Here is a 15,765-nt window from a genome sequence, read left to right as displayed (position 1 = left end):
GCCAGCTTCCAGAGAGCGGCACGGAGAATACCCAGCGCACCTAGATGCCCGATGGGGCTGGCAGGGGTTTGAAATGAGATAATCATCATAAGTGCCTGCCTGGCACAGCAAATGATCGCTCACTGCCTACCTGATCCAACTGTCTGTTTGACATTTACTCTCAAAAGGCCACAATAAAACTTATATTTTCAGGTAGCAAAAGCCAGAATGAAGACAAAGACATGTGGTCATATACCCAGAGTGAAAAAACTTTTACAAAGTTGACAGATAACATTTATTAAAACATGTCATACAAAAGGGCATGGTCTCTTCTATAAGAAGAAAATATTAAACAGTAACATTCAATTAAGTAAAACCATGCTGTACACTGAAGACAGCAATATATAAAGACAAAACTATTCAACTTTTGCAACACAGGCATAACATTTCACAAAATATCAATTAGATATGCACCTAGTGATAATCTGTTTATCATCAAATGGTTTTGTGGTCTAAGAGTCACCTGACTTGCATAAATAAAGTAATTTTCTGGAAGAAACATTGGGAACCTCATAAAAGGAAAGAAGGCAGCAGCAACTGACATTATGACACAGGCTTCAAGCAAAACTAAAAAAAAAAAAGTCACATTTGCAAAATGTGTTCCAGCATCTTCCCATAGAGCACTATCAATCAGTAGAGATCTGAAGTAAGAAACATGTACCTTTAAAATATGAGTTGCAAATAAAACAAACAAACAAACAAACCCTGGTTTCACTGAACAAAGTTAGTCACCCATGACAGCAACCTAAATCACAAAATTAAGTGTGGCACAGATGGGGACTAGGAGAATATGTTGCTTGGTTTCCAGCATTCCTAAATTATCAGAGACCTTACAGAAGCAAACACCTGGGTTTCGCGTGATGGCACCCTCGCCTCCCTCAGTGGCCGGGGGGCTGCAGCAAACCCCCTTCCCCAGGGGAGGCACAGCTACGCTGCTGCTGCTCTGCCTCAGCGCTGCTTGTGTACCCATCTGGGGAGGCGTGTGTCTCTGTGGGAAGGGGCCGCTGAGGCCAAGCGGTTTTCCCAAGCAGCCGGAAGTCAGCTTAGGGTCAGTTTAGTTCAGCAAATGCCCACTAGAATGGAGGAAACCCTTCCAGGCAGGACCCATTGAAAGTTGTGGTCAGAGGAAGGGACTGGAGGCAGGTGAGATCTAGAAGTCAGACTCAACAGGCCGGGGCGCAGGGGCGCCTGAGGGTCGCCCTCGACACAGGAAAGGCTATCGCAGCCCCTCCTTAGACAGTGATGCTACTTTACCAAGTGGATTACTGTAATGGTGTACCTAAAATTAAAGGCATGGTCTAAGTACTAATATGAAATATCACTGGCGGTGCCTTGAAGCCCTTTCCCATCCGGACTGGAGAAAAACCACAGTTAAGATTCAAAGTGGAGAACAAATACCTCGGCTGTAGGCCAGTGACACGATCCCTGAAAGACTGTTTGGAAAATGTTACCCACCACTATCCAAACTTTGGAAGGGTAAAGATTTTCTAAAGCTGTACTGAGGCTGAGGAGACAGACTATCGATCCGACCCGGGGCGGGCAGGAAAGAAAAAAAAAGGTAGTAATACAGTATGATCTCTTAATCCTAAAAAGTAGAGTTTATAAAAATTCACTTTTAATATCCAAACTAAGGCAATCTCCATCCCCCACCTCTCTGAACGCGGCCAGCATTTCAGATGTCCAGCCATCTCACGGGGGCTGGGGGACCTGATTAGCAACTCTAACTTTTACAGAAACCCCAACTATCTTAAAAAACTTAAATTAAAACAGATGTTGAGAAACTTACATTTTAAATTCTACATGTAGTAGCTGACATGTATGTAAGGATCTCGATAAAAGATATCCCTCTCTCCACACGGGAAGTAAGTCCCAGCACAACTGACTGCTTCCGAAACCACCAGCCAAGGGCACCCACCACTCCTGGCGGAGCGAAAGCGCTTCACCATTACTCACGCCCAAGGGGCTGGCTGAGTTCAGCAGAACTGAAAGACCATGATTTTTCTAGAATGTTTTCATTTTACCTCTCGGACTCTTCTCCCCCATGTCCCGATGCTCATTTGAATATAAAGTCTAATGGGAAATAGCACATCGAACTTCCCAAACAGGCAGAAAAAGGTTTGCTAAGACCATGGGAGATGGTGATTGGCTTTTGGCAGAACGAAACGGCTTCACCGCTTTAGTTCTGAAATGACTAGGAGTAATAAAACAACTTCTCCCCACACGTAATGGCTGGGATCATACCTAAAACCGACCGGCGAGGAAGAGCCACTGAGCTTGATTGTACAGTCACCTCTCTACACTGCTGTCAGGTACACAAGGAAGGGGGTGTTAACAGGTGAATTTTCAACACGAAGAGGATATTAATGTGGCAAACGACCAAGAGGTAATATCTAGTTTCTAGGTTAAAAAACCAATATATATATATATATATTTATAATAAAGTTTTAAATACAAAGTGCTTTTTATATATCGAGAATGATACAGTGTTACTGAATAGATCCCTGTTTTGTAATCTTGATTACAAGCTAACTGCTAAATGTGTTCTTTCTTCCCCCGTTCCAGACAACATTCAACAGTAAACCCCTTGGTGGTAGCAGCCTGAGGACCAGAGGCCACTGCCAGCAACGTCTATCACATGAGAGTAAAACCAAACTTTTAAAACAAAATTTCATCCCAAATCCAAGAAAAGTTCTTTTTATTTTAAGGAAAAAAAAAAGTTTCCACTTGGCAGTAACAGGCCGGGAAGCTTAAGGAGAAGGTAACGTAAGAGCAGCACCTGTCCCACTCTGGTGAAAATGCCAGGTGTGTTACTCTGCTTACGAGCATCCTGAATATAAGCTTGCTTTTTACCCTAAAACATCTGATTGGCAGATAAGGTCTCAGAATAGCTGCTGATTTTGTTGTTTTTGGTAGGTATAGCTATGTGGACTTGTAAATTTATGCGGCTTTATATAGAATTTGGGAGCATGAATCTGTAGACTACTTTCTAAGATTAGGACACGTCCTTTTCCCCTTTTAAAACACGCCCAGCACTCCTACAGAGCTGCCAGCGGGAGCTCAGCGTCCCCTCTAGAAGAGTATGGCCCCTTCCAGTGCATTTGCGAGACTCCTCTTTTCCTGGGCAGCTTTTCCCCCTCTCAAGTATAACCTGCCACTCAAAATCCTGCTCCTGGCATCTCTCACGCTGACAGCTGGAGTGTCGCTGCGGCACTCTAGTAACTCCTGAAGTTCACAGGTAACGCTCGGCCGTGACTTCTGGCTCCTCCCCACTGACCGACCCTTTCGGGAAGCACCATAATCTAAGACAGCAGAGCGGCTACAGCAGCCAGTGGTACCGTGGTCAGTCGCAGCAGGCCAGACGTCTCCTAGCCACAGAGGAGACCCCACTGTGTAGATGCTACAATTAAACAAAGGATTTCGGACAGTGAACCAATTCGAAATACCTATCTCTGGCACACTAGAGAATTATAAGAAGATACAGTATTTCAAACTAAATGTTAGTACTAAAATACTCTGCCTTATCAAGAGTCTGAAACACACTGTGACAGTGGCATCTTATAGAAACTGAAGCTTGTACCATAAGTTGTTTCATACTTAGAATGTCACCTCTTAGTATCTCCATTGTTTTAGGTGAAACAGACTTTAGAAAGAATAAAACCAGACAAGAGAGCTCTGCTAATCAATTTTGCATCCTAGGAATCACATTACCTGTAGCTTTTACAGAAGTAGCATTTCATTCAGTGAAGCAGTTACCAAAACAAACCCATATTACCTAAGTATCCATAGAAAGAGCAAAATAAAATTCCAACATGAGCTCGTAATAATGAGTGATCAAAAACTGCTGCCACCTGAAGTGGAACTGGTGGGCTGGAGTCCAGTTCCAAGGGCAGGTATCTATCACCAAATGCACCCGCCTCAATCGTGACAGGCCTAGAGGTCTGCCTTGCTACTGGGAGCGGGGGTAACTTACCCCCATTACCTACTCCAGGCCGGGACTGGAACATACAAAGCTGAGGAATTAGATTTTTTAATTGGCCTACTTAGAACTGGTCTTTCAGAAATATCTTCCTTTTTTTTTTTAAGCTTCTCTCATAATAGCAAGTAGCACATATCATCTGTGCCCAGATTTGCATAATTACCATAGTTTATTTTTGTGCCTGCCACTCAAGGGCCAGATCCTATTTTTAGTTAGCCTCAGTCGTATTCTGCTCAGCCTTTGCAGCTTCATAAGACTTGGTACAAGAAGTCACATGCCTGTGGAAACTGTCCCTCCACATGAATCTCTTCGCGCAGATATTACACTCGTATGGCTTTATGCCTGTGTGAATTTTCATGTGGCCCACGAGATGATGCTTCATTTTGAATTTCTTACCACAGACACCGCAGCCATAAGGCCGAAGACCGAGGTGCATACTCATGTGTCGATCTCTTTGACTCTTGTGAGTGAAACTTTTCCCACACTGACAAGGATACAGCTTGTCGGTGGCAGAGAAACCTAAGTGGGATGCTTCTTCTTTAATCCCTGTTACCATTTCAATATTCTCACTGTAGCCTGCTGCTAGGGCAGCCTCCTGTCTGTGTCCAATCAGATTTCCATCCGACCGCTCTCCAGAAAACTCTTCCATGGAAGAGCCATAGAAGTCCACCTGCTCATCGTAATTACTTTCATCGGCCTGTTCGTCAAATTCTGCTTCCACCTTTTTCTCCCCAATGTGGAAGTCTTCCTCTACTCCTGAGGGCTGGGCTGAGTGCTCCGTCTGCATGGTGTTGATGGACTCAGTGACCTGGTGCTCATCGTAGGGGGCGTGCACGTCCATGCCCTCGCACGCCTGTTCGAAGCGCTCGGGCTTCACGTGAATCCAGCGTTTGTGTGCCATTATGCTGGGCTTGCTGTACAGAGGCCGGGTGTAGTGGAACTCGGCACTGTCACTGGCCCCCTCCTCCCCGTCCTGGCTCGCCATTTCAGTGCTCAGTCGGTCGTGCTCTGTGGACGAGTTGCTGGGAAGGTATTCATGCTCAGTGAGCTGTGACGACAGCTCATCTTTGGTGCTCTCCTCTTCATTCTCTCCATCTCTCAGTTCTTGGGATTTGGGGAAATCAGTGTGGCCCCCTGAGCCCAGCTCAAAGCTCTCTACCAGGCCGTTGTAACTACTGCTGCTCGGAGACTGGTGGTCACTGCCATGATTTAGCTTCTGACACAGGACTGTGGGGTTTCCCTCTAAAACCTCAGTGCATTTGTCCACCACATGCCACATCTGGAGAAAGCTCGCTGCTGTTAAGTAACTAACAATTTCTGGAGCGGGCATCACGAGACGTCCCGTGTAACTAGACAGGAGAATGTTCTCAAATACTCTTGGGTTCATCACATCAGGCAAAACAATCCTCCTACTGTTTTTCAGGAGTACCTGGTCACAGAAATAGGGTGAACTGGCAGCGAGTACAGCTTTGTGTGCCCGGAAAATGTGGCCTTGCACAACAATGGAGACATCACATAATTGTCCTTGCTGGCGCTGCTGGTTCAGTTTCTGCAGAATAGTGCTGGAAAAATCAGGAAATTCTACCCGAAAAGAGTTTGTTCCAGGCTCCATTTCATCACAAATCTTGTTCGGTGCTACAAGAGAAAGAAAAATTAGTACTAATTCCAGCCCAAAGAGAAACTTACTGATCTCTAAGAAAACGAAGACAAGTGCCACAGTTCTCTAACGTCCCCTTGCCTGTGGGCACTAGTGAGTGGCACACTCATTCCCCTGAGCAAGGCTCTCAGGTATGAGTGTGCCGGAACCACCCGCCACACTCTGCATGGTAGTAACTCTTGATTCTGACTGTCTGTGAATGAGAGAATGGAATCCAGAGAGATAAGATCTGCAAACTATAGAAATCACCCAGGTGAAATAAAGTAAATATTTCTAGTCAAAACAAACATGATATATTATCAAAATGGCAGAATTTTAAAAAGGCCTCATCAGATTCAACCCAAATTTCCAAGTTGGGGTGAGGATGAAAGTGAGGATCGAATTGAGCGCAGAAGGAAGAGCACATGTAAAGGATCTCAGGCAAAAAAGGAATTGAAAGGAGACCACCAGGCTAGCATCCAGTGACGGAGGGGTAAGGGGGCTGAAGTGGCCAGGACAGAACAATCGTGCCTTTGGTCCCTCAGCACCACAGGGGTGAACTCCTGAGACCCCCAACGATGTGAGCTGCAGTCAGAATTTTGGCCCTTTTAGGAGCTTCTGATAATGTGAAACGAATGAAATTAAACGGGAAGACAAGGTATTCCTTCTATCTGGTGGCCTTCGAATTGTTAAGAAGTTACAGACCAAAGGATAATATGAACTGTTACTGAATGAACCCAATCTGAAGATAAATTATAACACAGTAAGTAAGGGATTACCTGTGTTGTTACTGAAAATATATTTTGGGTAAATCAAGCATTAGAGACAATCTCTAACAATGGCAATGAACGAGATAAATTTTGTCAGAGATCCTGCTCATGCCCCATAATTTCATAGTAAATCAAAACAAACTAGAAAACCCAACAGATTTATGAGTACTATTTGTCACCTGGCTCTAATCTATATCTAAACACTGCTAAGTACCAGGTATGAGAAAAAAGAACCAGACAACCCAAACAAAGGTTGCAAGTCATCTTTGAGAGAGGGAGAGATGCCAAAAGAAGAAACTAATGTTTCTTGAGTAACTGCTGTATATCAGGGGCTACACACCTTTTTTACTTAACTTTCAAAGACTCTGCAAATGTAAGGATTGATATTCTCAAGTTCAGCTATTTCAAGTAACTTCCTCAAGTTACTTGAAAGGTAGTTTTCATTAAGTTGAGATTTGAATCTAGGTCTCTATGATTCCAAAGCCTACGTTATTTTTCCTATCACATCATTCTGCCTCTTCCAAGATGCCAAAATATCAAAGTAATCATTAATAATTTAAAGAGGTAACACAGTTTTTAGAATAAAGTATTAGTTTATGGTTATGCCTCTTAAAACATTCTATCATAACTTAAAATAAAAACAGACCAGGACACAAGCTATTTAGGTATTTGCAGTTTGCAAAAGCAAAAGTTAACTAGGTAAATGCACAGACTAGAGTTAGGTAAATTCTGAGAACCACCTCTGGGTAAACAGATTCTCTGCTAGATCCCATCACTGCAGAATTTTGTTTTCAGATATATAAAAAAATGGGGAGACTAATACACGCATGTAAAAAAAAAGTACAGAAAGCTGTAAAAAACAAACAAACAAAAACCCTCTCTACTATTTATTCCTAGTCTGTTCCTCCCAAAGGCAATCACCATTAACAAACTTTTGCACATATTTCCAGAAACATCTCTGTGCATATATCAGAATCATATACAACCTTTAAAACTCCCTAACTAAACAGATTCATTAACTACATTTTATTCTGCGCTTAGCTTTTGTCACTTAATGTATCCTGCAATCTTCCAACATGCTATACACTGATTTTTCCCAAAAACTTCATGTAGAAACTTAATCCTCCAATGTGATGGTATGCAGAGGTGGGGCCTTTGGGAGGTATTTACGTCATAAGAGCAGAGCCCTTAAAAATGGGACACATCATAAAAGAGCCACAAGAGGATTAATTCCATGTGAGGACACATTGAAAAGGCTGCTGTCTATGAACCAGGAAGTGGTTCTCACCAAACACCGAATCTGCCAGCACCTTGACCTTGGACTGCCCCAGCATCCAGAACAGAGGAATAAATCTGTTTATAAGCCACACAGTCCACAGTATTTTGTTACAGTAGCCCAAATGGACTAAGACACCATACAGCAGACAGCTGTTTAATGGCTATAGAGCTGCCTGCTATATGGATTCATAATAATTTAAGCAGTTCTCTTCTTATAGAAGTTTAATTGTCCAGGTTTTTAAAATTATGAGCAATGCTATAATGGATATTTGTGTATACTACCTTGGCAAATCCTTGAAATATCTATAGGTTAATCTCTACCAGTGGAACTGCAGGGTCACGTGGCTGTACATATTATATTCTGACACATATTAACAAACTACTTTCCAGAGAGGTGGCAAGTTGCACTCCTATCAGCGGTAATGACAGTGTCTACTCCTCAACACTCTTAGCAACACTGGATGCTATCAAACGAGAAAAAAACTTTACAAAACTCCAAAGTGAATCCAAGAGTCACTGTTGTTTTGATCGACATTTCTTTAATTATGAATGAGATTATTCTTTACTCACGTTTACTGGTTATTTGTTTTTCCTATAAATTACTAGTCATATCCTTTGCTCAAATAAATTGAAGAAATATCTTATTGTAGTTTTTTTGTAAATCTGGGAAATTAACTTTGAAATTTACCCAATCTTTGCTTTTATGGCTCCAGGGCTTTGTGTTAGATGTAGAAAAGGCATTCCCAGCTCCAAGGTTATTTTAAAAGTAAAAAGAATTAGTAAAATTTTTTTCCTGGTACTTTTTTTTTTTTTTTTAAAGCTTTTAAACCTTTAATACACAAAGGGTTATTTTGGCATAAGGAGTAAGGTTGGTATCCAGCCCTTTCCCTCCAAAACGGCTAGCCTGTTTTTCCAACACTATTTATTGAATATCCATCTTTTCCTCAAGATTTCAAATATCTGTTGTGGAATTTTAAATGACTGAAAATAAGACTTTAAAAAACAGTTCTACAACAATAAATGCCGTAAGTGATATTACAGAAAATAGTGAAGGAGAAAGCTCTAGAGGTCAGTCCCTCCACCAAAACCACCAGTCAACTGTTAAAATGGTCAGAATCAACTATTTTGGAACCCTGGAATCTGACCAGACACTTATAGCAACCAAGACAATGCTCGATGCAGGGAGAGGCTGCTGAAGCTTCCTAAGAGAGCAGTGTGCGCAAACCAGCTCCAATCTCCCTTCCTCAGCCCTGCCACAGCCTGTGGGACTGTTGGCCCACATTCCTGCAGTGGCTGGCTGGCAGACCCACGCAGCGCTGTTTTGCACTCCCTCAGACTGCAAAGGCTTCCCAGCAACATCTATCATAAGATTTTAAAAGACAAACACACTTTTCTGGCTTACAAAACATTAAGTAAACCTCTGTCAGGTCATAGGCTGACCACATAGATAAAACGACAGAAACTCCAGTGACTACACACAACAGGAATACTACAGACTTTGCAAAATAGTTGGGAAAAATCATCATACAAATAGTCAACTGTAGCCCTCAACAAGGAACAAAAGAAATCTCTTAGGAGGGGAAGAATCTGATTTCAAGAGTTACCACACGGAATACTCAAAATGTTCCAGTTCTCAACCAAAATTACAAAGTATACAAACAAAAAGGAAAACTCATTCGCAGAAACTATCCCTGAGGAATTCTATACATTAGAATTACAAGTCAGAGATATGAAATCAACTGTCTTGTATAAGCTCAAATTGCTAACCCCTCCCCCAAAACAACTCCCCAAACCCGATGTGACACAGAACTAAAGGAAATCAGGAGAACAATGTCAATAAAGAATTAGAAATTATAAAAAAGGAACCAAACGGAAATTCTGGAGCTAAAAGTATAGTAACTGTGTTATGGGCTGAACTGTACCCCTTGCCAATTCATATGTTGAAGCCCTATAACTCCCAGTACCCCAGAATGTGACTGCATTTGGACAGAGGGCCTTTAAGGAGGTAATTAAATTAATGTGGGGCCATTAGGATGGGCTCTAATCTAACTGGTGCTTTTGTAAGAAATGAATTTGGACACACATCAGGGGTGTATGCAATATAAAAACACAGTGAAAATGTGGTAAGCCAAGGAGAAGTCCTCAGGAGAAACCAAATCTTCCAATATCATGATCTCAGACTCAGTCTTTAGAATTGTGAAGAAATTCTGTTATTTAAGTCACCCAGTCTATGACGGTTTTTTTGTGGCAGCCTAGGAAACAAATACAAGTTGAAATTAAAAATTTACAAAAGGAGTTCAATGGCAGATTTAAGCAGGCAGAAAAAAAAAAAATCAGCAAACTCAAAGATAAAAGAAGTGATATTACCCCCTTGGAGAGGAAGGAAGAAGAATAAAGAAAAATGAACACAATCTGAGGCACTTGGGCACGCCATCAAATGTACCACTAGGCACACCATGGGAGTCTCAGCAAATGAAAGGGTAGAAAAGGTATTAAGAGAAATAATAATTGAAAACTTCCCAAATTTGGTAAAAGACACACCTATACATCAAGAAGCTCAACAAAGTCCAAGCAGGATAAAGGTAAAGAGATCTACATGACATACACTGCAAGTCAAGCAGTAGAAAGACAAAGACAAGGGAGAATCTTGAAAGCAAAAGAAAGCAACGACTGACTCATCTTGTAAAAGATTAACAGCTAATTTCTCATCAGAAACCATGGAGGCCAGAAGGCAGTAGTATGACATATTTAAAATGCTAGAAGAAAAATTTGTCAACCAGGAGCTGTACATCTGGAATAACTATACTTTCAAAAGTGAAGGAGAAATTAAGACATTCCCAGATAAACAAACAAACAAAAAAAACAACAAAAGGTAAAGGTTTTGTTACCAGTAGATCTCTACGACAAATGAGAAAGGGTCTTTCAGGACGAAGTGAAAGAACACTAGATAGTAATTCAGAGCCACGCGAAGGAATAAAGACTACTGATAAAGGTGACACCATAGGTAAATACAGAAGCCAATATTAAACAATTATAAATCTGTTAATTGGCACACGTGTATTAAGATATCATCTATGACAATAACAATATGAAGGGGGAGGGACAGAGATGTATAGGAGCAGTGTTTGCATACTACTGAAACTAAGTTTGAATTAGTCAGACTAGGTTGTTATAAGTTAAAGATGTTAATTGTAAACCTCAAGGTAACCACTAGGAAAATAAAAGGAAAAGGAATTAAAATGGAATGCCAAAAAACACAAACAAAACAATTATTTTTAAAAGGCAGTAATGGAAGAACTGAGGAAGAAAAAACGTAAGATATGCTGAAGAGAAATAGCTAAATGGTAGAAGTAAATCCTTCCTATTAAAAGGCAGAGATTGGCAGAATAGATTTTAAAAAATTATTTATATGTTGTATCTAAGAGACTCACTTCAGATACAAAAGCAAACTGATGAAAGTAAATTGATGAAAAAAATATTCTACGTAAAGAGTAACTGAAAGAGAGCTGGGGTGGCTATATTACTCATCAAACAAAACAGATTTTAAGACAAAAAGGTTACAAGAACAAAGGAAAACATATATTGACAAAAGGTTCAATCTATCAAGAATATATAACAATTATAAACATATATATACCTAACAAGAGAAATATAATCAAGCAAAATATATGAAGCAAAAATGAACGGGATTAGAGAGACCTACAATAACAGGTGGAGACTTCAATACCTCTTTCAATAATGGATAGAAAAACCAGACAGAAGATCTATGAGGAAAGAGAGGTCTTGAACAACATTTTAAATCAATTAAACCTAAAAACCATCTACAGAACACAAACAGAAAGGAATGAAGTTCTGAAACATGTTACAATATGAACACTGAAAATATTCTAAAAAACGTCATGTTAAACACTAACTTAAATAAGCCAGACATAAAGGTACAAATGTTATACAATTCCACTTATCTGAAATATCTAGAATAGGCAAATTCATAGAAAAAGAAAGTAGATAAGAGGTTACCATGGGCTCAGGGGAGTTATTGCTTAATGGGTAGAGTGTTTGTTTGGGGTAATGAAAAATTTTGGAAATAGAAAGTGGTGCTGGTTGCACAACGTGGTAAGTATAATCAATGCCACCGAATTGTACACAACAAAATGGCAAATTGAATGACATATACGTTTACCATGCATTAAAGAAAAAAATGGAAAAAAGGTCATGTAACTTTAACGGTGTCAAGGTGGTCACAGTCCTTGCAATTGAGTAAGTATCTGATCTCTACCCTTAATTTTGTGTGTGGCATTTCTACACGTACCCTGAGCTTAGTAATATGCAAAGCCTGAACTTTTACAGATTTTCCTGCCATAGAAGCAATATTTACAAACTTACAGGTGGTTGTGATCTATATTAACAGTATAGTTGCTACTTCAATTGTTTACAAAACTTACATAGAAGTAATTAATTAACTCACTAAAAACAAACAAACATAAAACACTATATGTAAGGTAGTGTGGAGGATTCTAAGATGATCAAGGAGTCTCACTGTCCAGAGCTTAGAATCTGGTAGGGAAGAAAAAAACACATGCATACGACCCTGTTATCAAGCAAAGCCTGGTAAAACGCACCACAAGAAAATTACAAACCCGGGGGAATTCAGAAGAGGGAATCTGGTATACCCACAGTTATATATCTTGTCACTATAAAGTTGGTGTCACCAGCGTAAGAGGAAGACTTCAGAGCAGTACATAATTCTTCTCATTTATCACCTCCTCATCCAAAAAATCTAAGAAATATACTAAAACTGGCCTGAGTTCTGAAAAAAAGGAGATCAGAATTATCTATATGCCACGGACTTCAATTAAGGATATAGCAGAGATGGGGCCAGACTGAAGAGAGACAGTGCCCCTGCGACTCTACCTGCTATACCAGGCAATCCTGGTATAGTAGCAGCCCTCGTGACAGAGGACCACTAATACCTGTTCATTTGGAAGGCCTGCAACTAAAAAGCCAGAGTGGACCATGGGACAGGTCTTGCAGATTGGCAACACTGAGAGGGGGCTGCACTGGGATACCAAAGGTTGCCTCAGCAGAGATTTTTTTATGACATGAGAGGGTGGGGCTCAGTAACAGCCCGAGGAAGGAAGCAAAGGCACCACCCATCATCATTTCCCAGCTGGGCCAAAGAGACTAAAGTAGGTCCCTGGCACCACAATTTCACTGACACAGGACAAAGTGCACAGAGCTCAAGCTCTCCTGAAAGTACCTGAGGCCCAGCCTCTGGCCTCAGCTATTACACCCAAGCAAGTCCTGATGTCAACATGGTGCAGCCCGTCCTCCAGCGAAAGAGCCAAAAGTTGATTCTAACAGCATTCAGATCTACAGTGAAGGACCAAAACCAATCCACCCACAAAGGACATTTCGGACCTGAACAGAATGTTTCCCTCTAAAAAATTAATAAGCAGAATAAAACCAACATGGTTTAATTGTTAGTGAATGAGGTCTGTAAATATATTCTATAGTAACAAAAAAGAAGTAAATGGCAAAGGATAAAGAGTAATATAATTTTTAAACTGAAGTTTTCCACTAAATTATGAAAACATGGGCTCTATGAGTGAAGTATAAGGAAGATGAGACAAAATAGCAGAATGATATGAAAAAAAGCCGACTGAATTAAAGATGTAAGAAAACTAATAGAGCATAAAGTTTGAACAGACTGAAGACTTGGGATGGGTGCCAGGGGTGAAACAATAGAGCAGAAATTTTAATAGGCAATAAGAATAAGAAGTACAACTGTAGAAAATAGAATCAATGATGTGGAAGGCACTTTGAGGCCCTTCTAGGAGAATGCAGGAGGATGAAAATATGAAAACAGCAAGAGAAGATACTAGAACAGGAGAAGAGACTGGAGATCCAATGTATGGCTAATTAGTGTCCGTGAAAGAAAGAACGAAACAAATGGAGTAGAAGGAACAAATAAAATACTCAACAGAAGAAAACTTCGCCGAGTGGAAAACTGCAAGTATTCAGAAGAGTCTTGTAGTGGAGACAAATTAGCCCCAGATAAAATGTAGTTCTGGTCTGTTAAAGAGAGCTTAAAAACAAGCCTCCAAACGATCAGACTATTTCCAAGTAACTTGTCTTCCAGAACAAAGCCTGAGAATATTTACATAATACAAAAATATCCAGAATCCAACAGGGTAAAATTCACGTCTGGCATCCAGTAAAAAAAAAAAAAAAAATCACCAGGCATGCAAAGAAGCAGGAAAATATAACCTATAATAGAGGGGACAAAATCAATCAGTAGACACAGACCCAGAATGACAGATTTATACAACTGGCAAAAAATTCTATATTCCATATGTTCAAGAAAAAAGAGGAAAATTAAGCATAGGTTGATAGGAAAGCTATAAAAAAGGCCCAAGTCGAACTTCTACAGATTAAAACAAAATGAAACAAACACTGGATGGAAATAAGAACAGAATTAACACTGCAGAAGAAAAGGTTAGTGAAATTGAAAGGCTAGGCAATAGAAACAACTTAAAATAAAACAGAGAAAAAGAAAAAAAGAGAGAGCAGAATATCAGTGAGCTGTGGGACTGCAAGGGGCTTGAGAGAGTATAGGAGCCAAAATTTATTTGAAGAAATAACGCTAAAATCTTTCCAAATTTGATGAAAATAATAAACCCACAGATCCAAGAAGCTCAACAACCCCAATGCAAGAAGCATAAAGAAAACTATACCAAGGTATATCATAATGAAATCCCTTAAAACCAGTGAGAAAGAGAAAATATTAAAAGCAGAGAAAAAAGAGCCACTGGGTACAGAGGATCAAAGATAAAAAAAGGCTGCAAACATCCTGGAAGAAGCAACGCCAGCTAAGAGAAAGGAGACAATACAAAACAGAAGACATTTTTGAAGTACTGAAAGAAAAAACTGTTAACTTAGAATTCTATACCCAATCAAAATCTCTTTCAAAATGAAAGCAAAATATCTTTTCAGACATAGAAAAGCTGAATTAGTCACCAAAAGGGTCAAAAGTAAGTAAGTAAATAAATAAATACAGATACATAAAAACAAAAATACATCCAGCAACAATATTCGTATCAAAGTAAAATTCAATGTAAAGAGCATCAAACGTTATAAAACCTTATTAATTGACGATTTAACTCAATGAGTGCTATCTTGTGAACTTTTATGTGTAAAATGTAGTACAGTCTTCAAAAAACGATGACAGAAAAAAAATTGTGATAAGAAATATAAATATCCCTTGCTTAATCCTTAACAAATCAAGCAGGCAAAGGACTAATTAGGATCTAGAGGTTTACACTGGTATCATTAATAATGCTAATTTAACTGGAACCCCCAACCTTTGCATCCTATGAGGAGTTCCCAATCCCCCGCCGCAGTACAGATCGTGGCCTGTTAGGAACCGGGCCGCACAGCAGGAGGTGAGCAGTTAATGAGCGAAGCTTCATCTGTGTTTGCAGCCGCTCCCCAGCATCACCATCTCAGCTCCACTTCAGATCATCAGGCTTTAGATTCTCATAGGAGCACTGGTCCCTAGTTCCAAAAAAGCTGGGGACCTCTGCTTAAATAATCCACCTTCTTTTTCAATTTCCATGGTCCATTTACAAAAATTATCACGTAAGGGGACAGAGAGCATCAATAAATTCCCCACAGCAGAAATGCATACATAGAGCACATCTGATTACATGGGATTACACAATGTAATAAATCCAGAAATATTAAAATTATAAATTTTAAAAAGCTTAAATACTCAATAATTAATGTTCTCAATTCTTAACACAATGAAGAAATTAAAATTGATTATAGAAACTTTTTAAAATAGGAGACAATTCCACACTAATACATTTTAAAGTGTCACTGATAGTTTTACTGAAAAATATAAATGATCAGAATTGACCTAAGAAAAAAATCTGAAAAGATTAATAACCTTGGAGAAACTAAAAAAATATATTCGAATGATTTCCAAAAGGACACCAGGCCCAGAATATTTTATGAAAAGATTCTTAAAACAAATCAATTTCTGTGCTACATAAACTGTTTCAGAG

General features: G+C 39.8%; 1 protein-coding gene across 3 annotated transcripts in view; it reads right to left on the bottom strand.

Annotated features, from left to right (window-relative positions):
* Nucleotides 1–255: 255 nt before the first annotated feature.
* The window catches only part of ZBTB43 (zinc finger and BTB domain containing 43), a 22,577-nt gene continuing 7,067 nt past the window's right edge, over nucleotides 256–15,765 (bottom strand). For 2 of the 3 annotated variants that reach the window (XM_039861648.1, XM_039861646.1), the window contains one exon: nucleotides 256–5,650. In XM_039861648.1, the coding sequence (XP_039717582.1) occupies nucleotides 4,224–5,627 (1,404 nt within the window). In that variant the 5' untranslated portion in view covers nucleotides 5,628–5,650 and the 3' untranslated portion in view covers nucleotides 256–4,223. Of the gene's footprint in view, nucleotides 5,651–12,373; nucleotides 12,681–15,765 lie in introns of those variants that run through there. The other variant, XM_039861647.1, reaches the window with a different exon arrangement.

The sequence above is a fragment of the Pteropus medius genome, unplaced genomic scaffold, assembly GCF_902729225.1.
Source record: "Pteropus medius unplaced genomic scaffold, Ma_sr-lr_union100, whole genome shotgun sequence".
NCBI lineage: Eukaryota > Metazoa > Chordata > Mammalia > Chiroptera > Pteropodidae > Pteropus > Pteropus medius.
The sequence above is the reverse complement of the archived record's forward strand: the minus strand, read 5'-3'. Positions and strand labels throughout refer to the sequence as shown.